This window comes from Capra hircus, chromosome 14 (assembly GCF_001704415.2).
Source record: "Capra hircus breed San Clemente chromosome 14, ASM170441v1, whole genome shotgun sequence".
NCBI lineage: Eukaryota > Metazoa > Chordata > Mammalia > Artiodactyla > Bovidae > Capra > Capra hircus.
The window spans coordinates 90,525,087-90,541,535 of NC_030821.1; the positions used below are offsets into that span (position 1 = coordinate 90,525,087).

A 16,449-nucleotide genomic window follows, 5' to 3' on the forward strand; every position below is an offset into this window, starting at 1 on the left:
ATATAATGCCAGATATAATACAGTATTTTGTAAATACAACTTTTACATACACTAGGCAACCAGAAAATTTGTATGACTCACTTTACTGTGATACTTACTTCATTCCAGTAATCTGGAACTAAACCTGCAATATTCCTGAGGTATGCTTGTGTACATGTATGAACATATACGTATATGCATAATATGCATGTACGTGTATTTAACCAAGTAAGAATTTTAGGCCAGCATAGCTTTTTCATATTTTTTCCTGATTTCCTTACTACATGTGACTTTGTCTCTAACACAAAGTGTAAAACCAAAGTTTCAGAATTCTCCATAAGTTTGGTTGTCAGTTTCAGTGGAGCTTGGTGTGATATTCCCAGTGTCTGACTCTTTGCAACCCCATGGACTGTAGCCCGCCAGGATCTTCTGTCCACGGAATTCTCCAGGCAAGAATACTGGAGTGGGTTGACATTCCCTTCTCCAGGGAATCTTCCTGATTCAAGGATTGAACCTAGGTGTCCTGCACTGAAGACACATTCTTTACCATCTGAGCCACCAGGGAAGTCCCAGTTAGTAGTTACTATCTCAATATATGATATTTTATCTATATAAACAACCTCTGACTGTGTAAGCCTCAAGAGAATTTGTATCTGCTACTCATGATTTTTTAAAAAAAAATAAAAAAATTTAAAAAAAAAAATAAAATAAAATCACAAACAACAACAACAAAAAAAGCAAGATTCCTGCCTTGCAAAGTTTTTATATACAATGTGGATAAGTTTAAAAGTCAGCATGAAGGAATGTGTTTCTCCGTTTTCCAATGAAAATCTAAATATGACGTGTGTTCACTGTGAATTTTTTCCGCAAAGTTTCTTCACGGATCCAGTGAGACCAGTATTTTGAAACAAGATTGAGGTAAAAGTATACTTAGACTGTCTTTAGGCTTCTCTCTGCTACCTAGGAAGAATTTGTGAAATTTTATTTCCTGTAAGAATAAAAAAATGAACTAAAATGCCTTTATGATATTTAGTTTCAGTCTTAAATTGATACCTAGAAAGTCAGAATTAGGAATTTATTTTGCAAGAGTTTAATGTGGTAAAACTTCTTTGGAATAATATACATGTAATTGTTAATAGTGCTCTTTAAAATCCCCTGTACTTCTCTCTACTGATAAAACCGAGGTATTATTTATTTTCTTTATAAGTGTCTACTGTCTGCAAGACTGCAGTGAATTCCAAGATTCTATGGGAATATCTTGTTGAGTAAAGGAATATCACCCCACAGTACAATAGTCTGAAAGTTGCCCACTTTTACATACCTCAAGCTTTAGCAACACTTTATCAGGAAATTTATAAAAAGAGACAGAACAGGATAAAAATTCCATAGGTAACTGCAGGGGTGACTGTTTCCGTATTCATTAGGTAGATAACTGTAATGAGTTAAAAATTCATTGAGAAAATACAGCTGAGTTATTGAGTTGTAGAAACCTTCATACTGAGATATTCTGTCCTTGCCTCCTTCAGTTTCCACACAATGGTTCTTTGTTTTCCTCCCACAGTAAGATATTTCCCACAGGCCTTCCTGAGGAGTTCGCCATAGCTGCCGTGTTTCGGGTGCGAAGGAACGCAAAGAAGGAACGGTGGTTCCTGTGGCAGGTTTTAAACCAGCGTAACATGCCACAGGTAAGTGCGGAACCAGAGAAGTATGCTGATGAGTGTTCTCTCTTGAAACTGTGGAAATAAATTTGGGAGCAGACCTCATATCGGAGTATTCTTTTAGAGGAATCATCCACAGGAAATACAAGTATTCTTAGAGTTCGGGGTGGTGGGTGGTGTCTCACTGAGATACATAATTGGCTAGCCTGGTGGGAGAGACAAGATTAGAGGGTTTTTTTTTCGTTTTTTTTCTGGATTCCTGTTTTGTCTGAAGACACTCAAACTGACTGCCCTTTCTTTACAACTGCTTCATTGACACCACGTGCATCTCACTAACCACTTCATCTCCTATCATTTCTGATATCTCTTATTATATATTTAAAAGCTGTTAATTGTTTCATCTGACATCCTTAATGAATTAGGGAATGAGAAATAAATATTGATTCCATCAATAGAAAATAATTGAACACATGCTAGATGCTAGTTAGTGACAAAATAAGAAATTGGCAAAGCATGATTCCTGTTCTCAGGGAGCCTAAGGTCTGGGGATGCCACATTGGAGCACGATCGCAGGGTAGCGGTGGCTGAGGACAGTTTGGAGTTGGGTGAGAACTGTGGGCATGTGGAAGAGACAACGCCCCCAGATGGGCCACGAAGGGAGCAGGGATCTAGGAACACTTGTGAGAGAGGTTGGTCAGAAAGGAAGGGAGCAGGTACTCCAGGGAGTGAAGGTAAACATCATGGTTACTGATAGGCATCATCTATCTGTGTTTATTTCTGTACATATCCATCAGAATGTTTTTATTACCATATGTGAAATAGATTGCCACTCCAAGTTCGATGCATGATACACGGTGCTCAGGGCTGGTGCACTGGGATGACCCAGAGGGATGGGGTGGGGAGGGAGGAGGGAAGGGGGTTCAGGATGGGGAACGCATGTACACCCATGGCTGATTCATGTCAATGTATGGCAAAACCCACTAGAATATTGTAATTAGCATCCAAAATAAATAAATTAATTAAAAAATTTTTTAATGTTTTTCATTTTACTGATCTTTTATATCTGTTATTATAGTCACAATTTTATGATGGAAATATGACTTGAACAGGAAGAATATGCACTCTGAAAATGTATTTTCTCTGCACCATGCAAATCATCAAAGATTAAAGAGGTTGATCTCAGTTTCCATGCTAAGGGAAGTGATCATCTCTTATTCTTTTTAAATTAGTAACATTTAATTCTTGAATTACTTATACAGAGTTTTTTATATATACACACACACACACACATATATACTCCTAGATATCCTCTTACAAAAGGAGCATACTACACTCACCAAATACCACATATTTAAATCATTTTTGTAGCTGGATGTTTACTGTTCTTTTATGTTAAGAAATCTGATGGAAACAAATGTCATTTAGAACATTTTACTGAGTGCCCCAGTTCTACTAACATGAAACTTGAGTTTTTATTTGTATTTCTAATAATTTTTAAAACTGAATTTCAAACATTTAAAGATAATTTGCATTTTTGCAGGTTTCTGTAATAGTTGATGGTGGAAGGAAGGTGGTGGAATTGATGTTCCAAGCTGCCGAGGGAGACGTGTTGAACTACATTTTTAAAAATCAAGAACTCCGTTCTTTGTTTGATCGTCAGTGGCATAAACTTGGCTTTGGTATACAATCCCAGGCCATTTCACTCTATGTGGACTGTAACTTAGTTGCAAGTCGGCATACTGACAGAAAGGGTACCGTGGACTTCCGTGGAAGGACTGTTATTGCTGCCCGAGCTTCAGATGGCAAACCTGTGGATGTGAGTTGTGAACTAGTAACTTATAAATTTAAAGAAAATGTCTTATTAAAACCTTTTTGCCTTTAATAGCTATATAAGATATTTCTTTCTCAATACTGCTTAATTTGCTATCAGATGTGTGAAGCATAGCTATGTATTTCCAGTCATATTTTCACATACATTATTTTCTATTTGTTTTCACTTATTTTTCTCTAGCCTGTGAATTTGAATGAACTAGGTAGTGCCTTAAAATAAAGTTATTGAAATTAAATGTTAGTAAAAATTGGAAATATTATACAAAACTAAGCTTGACCTGGGCTTCCCAGGTACTTCAGATGGTAAAGAATCTGCCTGCCATACGGGAGACCTGGACTCAATCCCTGAGTTGGGAAGATCCCCTGAAGAAGGGAATGGCAACCCTCTCCAGTATTCTTGCCTGGAGAATCCCATGGACAGAGGAGCCTGGTAGGCTACAGTCCATGGGGTCGCAAAGAGTCGAACATGACTGAGCGACTAACACATACATACACATAAGTTTGATCCAAGTTCATATGCTTTGAATAGAAAGACTGGAAAAACATGAAGTTAAATGGTTCCAGATTATCTGAAGTTTACATTCAAGAACAATAGGCTATTTATTCATCCTCAGATTCATAGGTGTTTGTATTGCAGACTATTTTTCATTAATTTATAATGGTTTTTCAGAGTTCTGTTGGATAAAAGGGGAGGGGAGGTATATCTAAATTTAATGACTTCGTGTGTTCTTATGGGTGGAATGATGGGAAAACCCATACAAATAATCTGAGAGCAGACCACCAACAGGAATTGTTAACACAAAGCACTTCACAGTTAGGTTTTATTTAAAAAGTATGATTCTGTGCAAACATGTTTGGCTAGCATATTATTTTTAAAAGTTTCTGTGGAAGGCATTAGAGATAGATGACAGATAGATATATAGACAGATATTACATATGCATATATCTCAAGTAAAATATTATTTTTAAACTGTCTTCTCTTAGAGACAATGAACAAACCAGTGAGAATGTCTTAACTAGGGTTCACTGATGATTATTAAAATAGGATAGAGCAGAGGCCAGTTCTGGAGATAAGACATTTTGGCATCAGAGAGAGTGAGCTTGCTTGAGGATCAGAAAGATTGGGTTTTAAATTGTAGCTCATCCTCTTAGCTTTTTTGACCTGGTAATTTATCTTGTTCCTATTATTTTTTCTAAGTCTCAGAATCCTTAGTTATAAAATAATATTGGTAGACTCACTAGTTATCATTTCATAGAGTATGTGCCATAAATTTCATAGAGTATGTGCAGTATGAGGAACTAAAAAGCCTCTTGATGAAAGTGAAAGAGGAGAGTGAAAAAGTTGGCTTAAAGCTCAACATTCAGAAAAAGAAGGTCATGGCATCTGGTCCCATCACTTCATGGGAAATAGATGGGAAACAGTGGAAACAGTGTCAGACTTTATTTTTGGGGCTCCAAAATCACTGCAGATGGTGACTGCAGCCATGAAATTAAAAGATGCTTGCTCCTTGGAAGAAAAGTTATGACCAACCTAGATAGCATATTCAAATGCAGAGACATTACTTTGCCGACTGAGGTCCGTCTAGTCAAGGCTATGATTTTTCCTGTGGTCATGTATGGATGTGAGAGTTGGACTTTGAAGAAGGCTGAGCTCTGAAGAATTGATGCTTTTGAACTGTGTTGTTGGAGAAGACTCTTGAGAGTCCCTTGGACTGCAAGGAGATCCAACCAGTCCATTCTGAAGGAGATCAACCCTGGGATTTCTTTGGAAGGAATGATGCTAAAGCTGAAACTCCAGTACTTCGGCACCTCACGTGAAGAGTTGACTCATTGGAAAAGACTCTGATACTGGGAGGGATTGGGGGCAGGAGGAGAAGGGGACAACAGAGGATGAGATGGCTGGATGGCATCACGGACTTGATGGACGTGAATCTGAGTGAACTTCGGGAGTTGGTAAGGGACAGGGAGGCCTGGCGTGCTGTGATTCATGGGGTTGCAAAGAGTCAGACATGACTGAGCGACTGAACTGAACTGAACTGATCAGTTCTTTGTATATTTATTTATTTATTTATTTAGGGCCTGACATGACACTCAATGGGCTTTCCTGGTGGCTCAGATAATAAAGAATTCTCCTGCAAAGCAGGATACCTGGATTTGGTCTCTGGGTTGGGAAGATCCCCTGGAGGAGGGCATGGCAACCCACTCCAGTATTCTTGCCTGGAGAATCCTATGGACAGAGGAGCTGGCGGGCTGTAGTGCATGGATTCACAGGGAGTCAGACACGAGTGAGCAACTAAGCACAGCACAGCACAACACAAGCTGTTCAATCCTGGCATAAAAGACTGAACAACAACAACAACAACAAAGCCTACCACTCCTCTCTCAAAGGTCTTAAAGTAAGTCTGTATCAGTAAAGATGGAATAAGTCTATGTCAGTAAATGGTGGCTGCCAATAGTAATCACAGTATTAATTGACTGTTATGGTCAATACCGAAATCAGATTGATTATATTCTTTTCAGCCAAAGATGGAGAAGCTCTATACAGTCAGCAAAAACAAGCGCAGGAGCTGACTGTGGCTCAGATCATGAACTCCTTATTGCCAAATTCACACTCAAATTGAAGAAAGTAGGGAAAACCACTAGATCATTCAGGTATGACCTAAATCAAATCCCTTATGACTATACAGTGGAAGTGAGACATAGATTGAAGGGACTAGATCTGATAGAGTGGCTGATGAACTACGGACAGAGATTCATGACATTGTACAAGAGACAGGAATCAAGACCATCCCCAAGAAAAAGAAATGCAAAAAAACAAAATGGCTGTCTAAGGAAGCCTTACAAATAGCTGTGAAAAAAAGGGAAGTGAAAAGCACGGGAAAAAAGGAAAGATATACCAATTTGAATACAGAGTTCCAAAGAATAGCAAGGAGAGATAAAAAAGCCTTCCTCAGCGATCAATGGAAAGAAACAGAGGAAAACAATAGAATGGGAAAGACTAGATATCTCTTCAAGAAAATTAGAGATACCAAGGGAACATTTCCTGTAAAGAAAGGCTCAATAAAGGACAGATATTGTATGGACCTAATAGAAGCAGAAGATATTAAGAAGAGGTGGCAAGAATACACAGAAGAACTGTAGAAAAAAGAGCTCCATGATCCAGTTAATCACGATGGTGTGATCACTCACACTCACCTAGAGCCAGACATCCTGGAATGTGGTCAAGTGGGCCTTAGGAAGTATCACTACGAACAAAGCTAGTGGAGGTGATGGAATTCCAGTTGAGCTATTTCAAATCCTGAAAGATAATGCTGTGAACGTGCTGCACTCATTGTGTCAGCAAGTTTGGAAAACTCAGCAGTGGTCACAGGATTTGAAAAGGTCAGTTTTCATTCCAATCCCAAAGAAAGGCAATGCCAAAGAATGCTCAAACTACTGCACAACTTCACTCATCTCACATGCTAGTAAAATAATGCTCAAAATCCTCCAAGCCAGGCTTCAGCAATACATGAACCATCAACTTCCAGATGTTCAAGCTGGTTTTAGAAAAGGCAGAGGAACCAGAGATCAAATTGCCAACATCTGCTGGATCATGGAAAAAGCAAGAGAGTTCCAGAAAAACATCTATTTCTGCTTTATTGACTGTGCCAAAGACTTTGACTTGTGTATCACAATAAACTGTGGAAAATTCTGAAAGAGATGGGAATACCAGACCACCTGACCTGCCTCCTAAGAAATCTGTATGCAAGTCAGGAAGCAACAGTTAGAACTGACCATGGAACAACAGACTGGTTCCAAATAGGAAAAGGAGTATGTCAAGGCTGTATATTGTCCCCCTGCTTATTTAACTTATATGCAGAGTAATCATGAGAAATGCTAGGCTGGAGGAAGCACAAGCTGGAATCAAGATTGCCGGGAGAAATATCAATAACCTCAGATATGCAGATGACACCACCCTTATGGTAGAAAGTGAAGAAGAACTAAAGAGCCTTTTGATGAAAGTGAAAGAGGAGAGTGAAAAAGTTGGCTTAAAACTCAACATTCAGAAAACTAAGATCATGGTATCCAGTCCCATCACTTCATGGCAAATAGATGGGGAAACAGCGGCTGTTTATATTTTTATATTTCAATTTTATATTTTATATAGTGGCTGCATATATTTTTCTGGGCTCTAAAATCACTTTATATGGTGACTGAAGCCATGAAATTAAAGGACGCTTACTCCTTGGAAGCAAAGTTATGACCAACCTAGACAGCATATTCAAAAGCAGAGACATTACTTTGTCAACAAAAGTCTGCCTAGTCAAGGCTATGGTTTTTCCAGTAGTCATGTATGGATGTGAAAGTTGGACTATAAAGAAAGCTGAGCCCCGAAGAATTGATGCTTGTGAACTGTGGTGTTGGGAAAGACTCTTGAGAGGCTCTTGACTGCAAGGAGTTCCAACCAGTCCATCCTAAAGGAGATCAGTCCTGGGTGTTCATTGGAAGGAGTGATCTTGAAGCTGAAACTCCAATACTTTGGCCACATGATGCGAAAAGCTGACTCAGTTGAAAAGACCCTGATGCTGGGAAAGATTGAGGACAAGAGGAGAAGGGGATGACAGAGGGTGAGATGGTTGGATGGCATCACCGACTCAATGGACATGGGTTTGGGTAAACTCTGGGAGTTGGTGATGCACAGAGAGGCCTGGCATGCTGTGGGACATGGGGTTGCCACAAGGTGGACATTACTGAGCAACTGAAATGAACTGAACTGAATGACAACAGTCCTAGACAGACCTTTCAGAAAGGTCTCTCCAAAGTCAGAGGAGGAAGTGGTCTCGGCAGCTAAACCTGAGACGTGACTTCCAGCAGTGGGAGCAGTGTAGATAGATAGGAAATAATCCTCAGGGAATTCTGAGGACAGTAGTAGGGAGTGATGGTTGCTCTTGCTGGAAACACTGCTGTTGAGTGGAATCTGATCTCCTGATGGCTAGTGAGGGCAAAGTGGGGAACTGGGGAACCAAAGAGCTTTAGGATTAGGATATAAATGCCTAGCCTTTAAGGGAGAGGCTGCAATGAGAGAGAACAAGTTATTGCAAGAGTGGTTTCTGGCTCAGACCTCTGCTCTGGAGATTGAGTTTTGTGTCCCATGTTTCATTAACTTCTTACTTAAGGGAACAATCTGAGACTAAAGAATATCTCTGTGTGTCCTGATAAAAAGACACAGCGTGAACATTGTAGTTTTACAATGGTTTTATGGTTTAGTGTTCATAAACCATAAGTGAATCTTAGTGAATCTTAAGTGAATCTTAGTTCACTCAAGAATAATATTAAGCCATTATCACAATGATGGAGCTTTTAAAAGAGATATTCACTATTTAAGTTGGACAAGTAAAATAAATTTTAATTTTCAAAGATTGTTAATCCTACTAAAACTGTAAGTGAACTAATTTTTTTTATCGTCTCCATACAAACTCTGTGGTTTATAAGATCTGTTGTAATGTGAAAATGTTTTGTTTATTCAGAATGTAGTTTATTGATAAAAAAAAAACTTCTAGTGATTGCATTTTATTGCACGTGTACTACCCATGTGCTTTTGTGTAGAGAAATAGGTGACATAACTGATTAAAAAAAAAAGTATGTTTTAGAATTCCTTGTGACCGAGTCAGTGTATTCTTATTCTAAAGCACTGTGTCAATGAAAGATTCTAAAATAACTAATGAATTAAAAAAGCACAATTAAACTAGTCTGATTGTAGTTTCAGTGTCATAGGTACTTTATTAGGTTCTAATCCATGAAAAATTGGTCATCTATCTTCAGTTAAGTAAAATAACTCATGTGAAGGCTCTAGAACAGTGGATGATACATAATAGAATTTCAGTATTTATTGACTATTCAGGCAAAAGTGTTGATGATAAATTAGTTTTAGTTAAGGAAAATATTAATGGGAGTCTCCTCATTCTTCATTGTATATAATGGGTATATTACTGCCTGATGTTTCATTAGACTATGTAAGACAGTGTGTTTAAACTTTATAAATAAAAGCTTACTTCAATAACCTTGGGAAAAGTTATAGAGAAGAAATCATTACGTTTCATTTTTCATTTCATCTCAGAATTTTGCATTGGCTGCAAATCTCAAGCTGCTTATGAAGCTGAAAGATGTCTGGCATTCTTAATGCTTTTTATGAGCGGAAATGATTCTGTTCATTTCAGTGTAGAGAATAGTTAAGGCTTTTTTCCTCCTTTCTTGCTTTTTTGGTGTTGGGGTAGAGATTCAGAGCTAACCACAGATATTTGCTTTCTGCTATCATAGAATTAGCTGTTATGTTATTACATTGGGTCTCACTGTAGAAAACAATGATCTCAAAGAAGTATATAATCTTCCTCTGTTACATTAGGATACAGAGAAAGAGGGGGAAGAGAGGAGAGAAAGAGAAAGAGAATGATGGGGAGGAGGAAGAGAAGGCAAGGGGGGAAGAGGTTGTTTATGGCCTTTGTTATATGTCAAATCATCATATGATTAATTATTAATAAATTATTAAATTTGAAACCATAGACTAATTTAAAACAGTGCCTCTGCCCATCTATCATATTGAAATTTTGTCAATAGTCTGTACCATTTGCTTTCTCTGATGTGGTTATTTGACCTTGCCTTTACAGGAATGATTGCACTTTCCTGAAACTACTTTTAATTTCCAAATGCCAACAAATGTGAATTTGCTGAGCAAAGAGAAGAATCAATTATTTTTGCAAAAAGATTATGAGTCTTGGTCAGGAGTATGCCACATAACATAAAACCCATAGGTATTAAACAGAATCCATGAAAAATAGATAAAACTAAATACCATTTTTTCCCTACATTGGGAAGTGAGCATCTGTTTTAGTCTCTCAAGTTGGAGGTCTGGAACTACAGATAAAGGCTTTTCCATCATGAGCTCATACCTTTTATTTACTTTTTCTCCAGAATTTTTTTACTTTGAAATATTCCTCACTTTGTGAGCATACTTTATTGTAGTGCATTGTCTCTAATTAAATACTTCTTTTTTCATGGTTTGAAACAAGGAGCAAAGAGTTGCAATTGCTCTTATTAAGTGATTTTCTTTACATATAGATCTGTCTCAAAAACTGGGTCCATTACTGTTTCTCAAATGGTCCATAAAATCATGAATCCTAAATAAAATAAAACCCAAAATATCTTCCAGTGATTTATTTGTATTAACTTATTTTTTTCTTTCCAGTTAACGTCATTCTCAAATGCCCGAATGTGATTTTCAAACAACATTAATGATATGTCTTATTACTATTTTTTTAATAGATTGAACTTCACCAACTTCAGATCTACTGTAACTGGAACTTCATAGCCCAAGAAACATGTTGCGAGATATCAGACATTAAGGTAAGTTCATTTTCTGATGTGTGAAGACCATAGAAGGCCAGTTGCCTGGGCTGTAGAGTCACGGGTAGAGCAGCCCAGAATGTGTGCTGTTAAAACCAGTTAAGCAAATAGTTCTGAGCCAGAGACCCCTCTTGAGGCCTTCCCATCATTTCTGGCCACCATTTTAATCCCAGTGTTTTATCGCAAACTTCAGGAATGCTATGGCCTTATTTTGGACCCAACATGAGTAAAAGAGAATCCATCCATGCCTTTATTCCTAAACTATGTTCTGACATGTTCTGATGGAAGGATCATCATTCTCCAGTTATATGGGGTTTTACATCTGTGGTCGTGTTATTCTTATTCACTTCTCTCTTCTAGCCTGCCACCCATTCTGGGGAGTTTTACTTTGTGAGAGATTTTTTTCCAGTGCATCATCCCCTGCTCCTGTTTCTGCCTTTACTTCATGCCTAGACTGTTACACTCTCATGCCATCAGCCTTTCCCATCCCCAGTACAACCAGAATAAGTCTCCAAATCACCGCTTTGTAGATTCATTTACATTCTTCCACTGAACATCTGTTATTCGAAAGCATTGATCTTTTGGGCATTGTGCTAAGGAACAAGGCTAGCTAACACGAATAAGGCTCATTCCCTGCCCTCTCATCCCTGACTCATCCCACTGTCCAAGCCTTTGGTCACTGTCTGTTCACAAGTTATACATTCAGTTTCTTAGCCTCTAATTCTTAACATCCTCCACCTAACTCTACAGTTGCTTTCTTGTACTAACCTTTCATTCAAAAAGTACTCAATTCAGTACTTGAGGTATCTCTAATTGCAATGGCCACGTGTGCACCTTATATCATTAGATATACTTGTATTTGTTTTTAGTTTATTCAACTACCTTTTAAATTCATTGACAGGATTATACTTTTGTATGCTTCTTTTATGATTCCTAGTGCTTTGCTTGTAAAAGGGGTCAAAACATTGTTTCTTGACTGTGGTTTGAAAGGGATTAATTCTAACAAGTCTTTAACAGAAAGAACATATAAAAAGTAAAAGCAGAACATGAAAATATTATTCTTTGTGTCAGATTTCCAAGAAGTTCCACACTTAAACCATTGAAAATAAAATTTTATTAATAATTTCATAATTGAAAATGTTTTAAACTTTTATCACTCACTTTGGGTAGTAGAATAATAATGTGACCAACTGACTCAAAGCATAGCTAAATCTCTAAAAATTGTATATTTTGCTTATGTAACATGGTTTAATAAATTGTATCTCCAACCTAGTTCATGGCTCTCATTTCAATGAAAGCCAGCCAAATATCTTTCTATAAATATCTGAAAACATAATTTAGAATGCCAATATACAGACTTGAAATACCTAGACTTCCTGGAGTGACACATTTAAATCTTGAAGATGTGAATTCTCCAAAAGTTTTCTTTAATTAATTATGCTTCTTTTATATGAGAGCTCTTAAAACTAATAATTTTCCTTGATTGAAAAGTAATGTAATGATTTTTTTTTATTGCTTCATTTTCTTTTTTAAAAAAATTTTAATTGAAGGATAATTGCTTTACAGAATTTTGTGGTTTTCTGTCATATATCATGAAGAATCAGCCATAGGTATACCCATGTCCCCTCCCTCCTGGACCTCCCTCCTATCTCCCTCACCATCCCACCCTTCAGCCTGTTGCAGAGCCCCGTTTGAGTTCCCCGAGTCACACAGCCAATTCCCATTTGCTATTCATTTTACGTATTTGTAAACATCTGTTACTTTCTCTATACATCTCCCCTTCCCCTTCTCTCTTCCCACCATGTCCATAGGTCTATTCTCTGCCTGTTTCTCCACTGATGCCCTGAAAATAAATTCATCAGTGCCATCTCTTCAGATTCCATATATACGTGTCAGTATCAGTTCAGTTCAGTCATTCAGTTGTGTCTGACTCTTTGCAACCCCATGAGCTGCAGCACGCCAGGCCTCCCTGTCCATCACCAACCTCCAAAGTCCACCCAAACCCATGTCCATTGAGTCAGTGATGCCATCCAGCCATCTCAACCTCTGTCATTCCCTTCTCCTCCTGCCCTCAATCTTTTCCCGCTTCAGGGTCTTTACAAATGAGTCAGCTCTTTGCATCAGATGGCCAAATTATTGGAGTTTCAGCTTTAACATCACTCCTTCCAATGAACACCCAGGACAGATCTCCTTTAGGATGAACTGGCTGGATCTCCTTGCAGTCCAAGGGACTTTCAAGAGTCTTCTCCAACACCGCAGTCCAAAAGCATCAGTATACAATATTTATGTTTCTCTTTCTGACTTACTTCTCTCTGTTTCGTTCACCTCATTAGAACAGACTCTAGTTTCATCCACCTCATTAGAACAGATCCAAATGTGTTCCTTTTTATGGCTGAGTAGTATTCCATTGAATATATGTACCACAGCTTCTTTATCCATTCGTTTGTCAATGGACATCTGGGTTGCTTCCATGTTCTAGCTATTGTAAATAGCGCTGCAGTGAACACTGGGGTATGTGTATCTTTTTCAGTTTTTATTTCCTCAGGGTATATGCCAAGGAATGGGATTGCTGGGTCATATGGTGGTTTTATTCCTAGTTTTGTAAGGAGTCTCTGTACCATCTTTCATAGTGGCTGTATCAGTTTACATTCCCACCAGCAATGCAAGAGTGTTCCCTTTTCTCCACGCCCTCTCCAGCATTTATTGTTTGTAGACTTTTTGATGATGGCCATTCTGACTGGTGTGAGGTCTCATTGTAGTTTTGATTTGCATTTATCTGATAATGAGTGATGTTGAACATCTTTTCATGTGTTTGTTAGCCATGTGTATGTCTTCTTTGGAGAAATGTCTCTTTTGGTCCCTTTTCCACTTTTTGATTGGATTGTTTGCTTTTCTGGTATTGAGTTTATGAGCTGCATGTATATTTTGGAAATTAATTCTTTATCAGTTGTTTCATTTGCTATTATTTTCTCCCATTCTGCAGATCGTCTTTTCACCTTGTATGTAGTTTCCTTTGCTGTGCAAAAGCTTTAAAGTTTAATTAGGTCCCACTTGTTTTCATTTTCATTACTCTAGGAGGTGGGTCATAGAAGATCTTGCTTTGATTTATGTCATCAAGTGTTCTGCCTATGTTATCCTCTATAAGTTTAATAATTTCTGGTCTTACATTTAGGTCTTCTAATCCATTTTGAGTTTATCTTTGTATATGGTGTTAAGTGGTGATCTAATTTCATTCTTTTTCATGTAGCTGTCCAGTTTTCCCAGCACCACTTATTAAAGAGGCTGTCTTTGCCCCATTGTATATTCCTGCTTCCTTTGTCAAAAATAAGGTACCCATAGATGCATGGGTTTATCTCTGGGTTGTCTATCTTGTTTCATTGGTCTATATTTCTGTTTTTGTTCCAGTACCATACTCTCCTGATGACTGTAGTTTTGTAGTATAACCTGAAGTCAGGAAGTTTGATTCCTCCAGCTCCATTCTTCTTTCTCAAGACTGCTTTGGCTATTTGGAGTCTTTTGTGTTTCCATACGAATTGTGATTTTTTTTTGTTCTAGTTCTATGAAAAATACCAGTGGTAATTTGATAGGTATTGCATTGAATCTGTAGATTTGCATTTGGTAGTATAGTCATTTTCACAATATTGAGTCTTCCTACCCAGGAACATGGAATATCTCTCCATCTGTTTATGTTGTCTTTGATTTCTTTCATCAGTGTCTTATAGTTTTCTGTATACAAGTCTTTTGTCTCCTTAGGTAAGTTTATTTCTAGATATTTTATTCTTTCAGTTGCAGTGGTGAATGGCATTGATTCCTTAATTTCTCTTTCTGATTTTTCATATAATGATGTTTTGATGTACCTACATATTATATTCTTGACCAGCAATCACTCCATCTTGAATTATAAGAAAATTGTTTAAGGAAATAGGCAATGCATTCAACGGTATGATTTGATAATTAAAAGCAGTGACATGATCCCACACATGAAAAAATCATGTTTTAAAAAGATTTAGTTTTAAAGAGTAGAAAATAAGGTATGAATTCATCTCCAAGCTTGGAAAAAAATAATATAAGACCTCTTCTTTTCCTGCTCACAAGTATTTATGGGCAACATTACCATTCAGTTCAGTGCAGTTGCTCAGTCCTGTCCGACTCTTTGCTACCCCATGAATCACAGCATGCCAGGCCTCCCTGTCCATCACCAACTCCTGGAGTTCACTCAGACTCACGTCCATTATGCTCATGTTAAACAGGAAATAGAACATGCTACATTTGCATTTAATGGAAATGTACGTTTTGGAAAGCTAATTCAGTACATCTGCTATAATTCTGGCATCAACTATATATTTTTTTAATATTTGAACTTAAGAAATTTTAATGTACTTGATTAAAAATCTAATTTTGTCCTGTAATTTTAACTCAGACATCCTTTCTGTTATTAATATTTTATAGCATATTTCAAAAGTGAAATTATTCAGGATAATCTATAAATATATTTCCTTGCTGCTATTAATTAGATTTTCTTTTTCTAAAGCAGTCAAGTTTCATGACTACAGACCTAGACAGAGAGAATGAAGAATAAATAAGGAGAGAAAGAGAAAATCAGCAACATTTGTTGAAAATAAATGAGAGAGATTATTAAAATGTTGAAGGCTAATTAATTGAAATGAAAACCAGAGGTTTTATGAAGAAAGGGGACCTTACTTGTATGTCTTATGTTCCATGTTGGCACTTTTTGAAATGTGTGGGCAGCTTTATAGTGAAGCCTGAGACATGTTTTTAAAGTCATTTAAATCCCCAGTGTAAAGTAGTGAATCAGTTATCCAGAGCAAAACTGTGAGCTTTGACTGCATCTCGATTACCTTAACTGAACCCATGGGACACAGGGCAGGACTTGGCTGGAAAACTGTATCAAATCATATGAGATAAATGGACTGTTTTAGTGATAATCCTGTGTATTTAATTCTAATGTAATTTTTAGATTATAGACTTAGAAATTTAATGTCAACCACTAGATAGCTAATCATTAAATCTGAAGACAGTAAATTTGATAGAACTAGTGATAAAGACAGGAAACTAATTATAGTTTTTCTGGGAGCTATTTTCTTATAGTGTTTACTGTGCTCAAAAGCATTAGAATGCTACCCATTTTTCAAATTTTTTTTGTTTGAAAAGCAATGTATGTTTACTATATAAAATTTGGAAAATATAGCCACATTCACAGAAGAAAGTAAATATCAACTGTGATCTCACAGCCATAAATAACCACAGACAATATTTTAACTTTGTATCCTGACAATACTTTCCCAGGCATATATAACTTGTAGTATATAAAGTAATGTGTGAAGCCTTCCTCCTAAACTGTGAATTCAGAGGTATGAAATTGTAAATTCATGAAATTGCAGATTCAGAATTACAACCTTGAATGCAGATTCGGACTCTTGTAAATGATGTTGAGGGGAAAGGAAACACTTATCTTCTTCAGATGCTCCATCTGGATTTATTTTTTGATAGGAAAAAAGTTCATTGCTTTGAAACCAAATTTTACTTCATGTGGCCCCACATGTTATGAACCAAGTGGAGAAGTGATGAGAGTCATTGCTTT

The 16,449-nt window shown here is 37.2% G+C and overlaps 1 protein-coding gene across 1 annotated transcript in view; it reads left to right on the forward strand.

The window, feature by feature from the left end:
- The window catches only part of LOC108637488 (collagen alpha-1(XIX) chain-like), a 51,400-nt gene continuing 36,397 nt past the window's right edge, over nt 1,447-16,449 (forward strand). Inside the window, exons 1-3 of the mRNA XM_018058115.1 lie at nt 1,447-1,664; nt 3,178-3,453; nt 10,767-10,847. Of these exons, the coding sequence (XP_017913604.1) occupies nt 1,656-1,664; nt 3,178-3,453; nt 10,767-10,847 (366 nt within the window). The 5' untranslated portion in view covers nt 1,447-1,655. The remainder of the gene's footprint in view (nt 1,665-3,177; nt 3,454-10,766; nt 10,848-16,449) is intronic.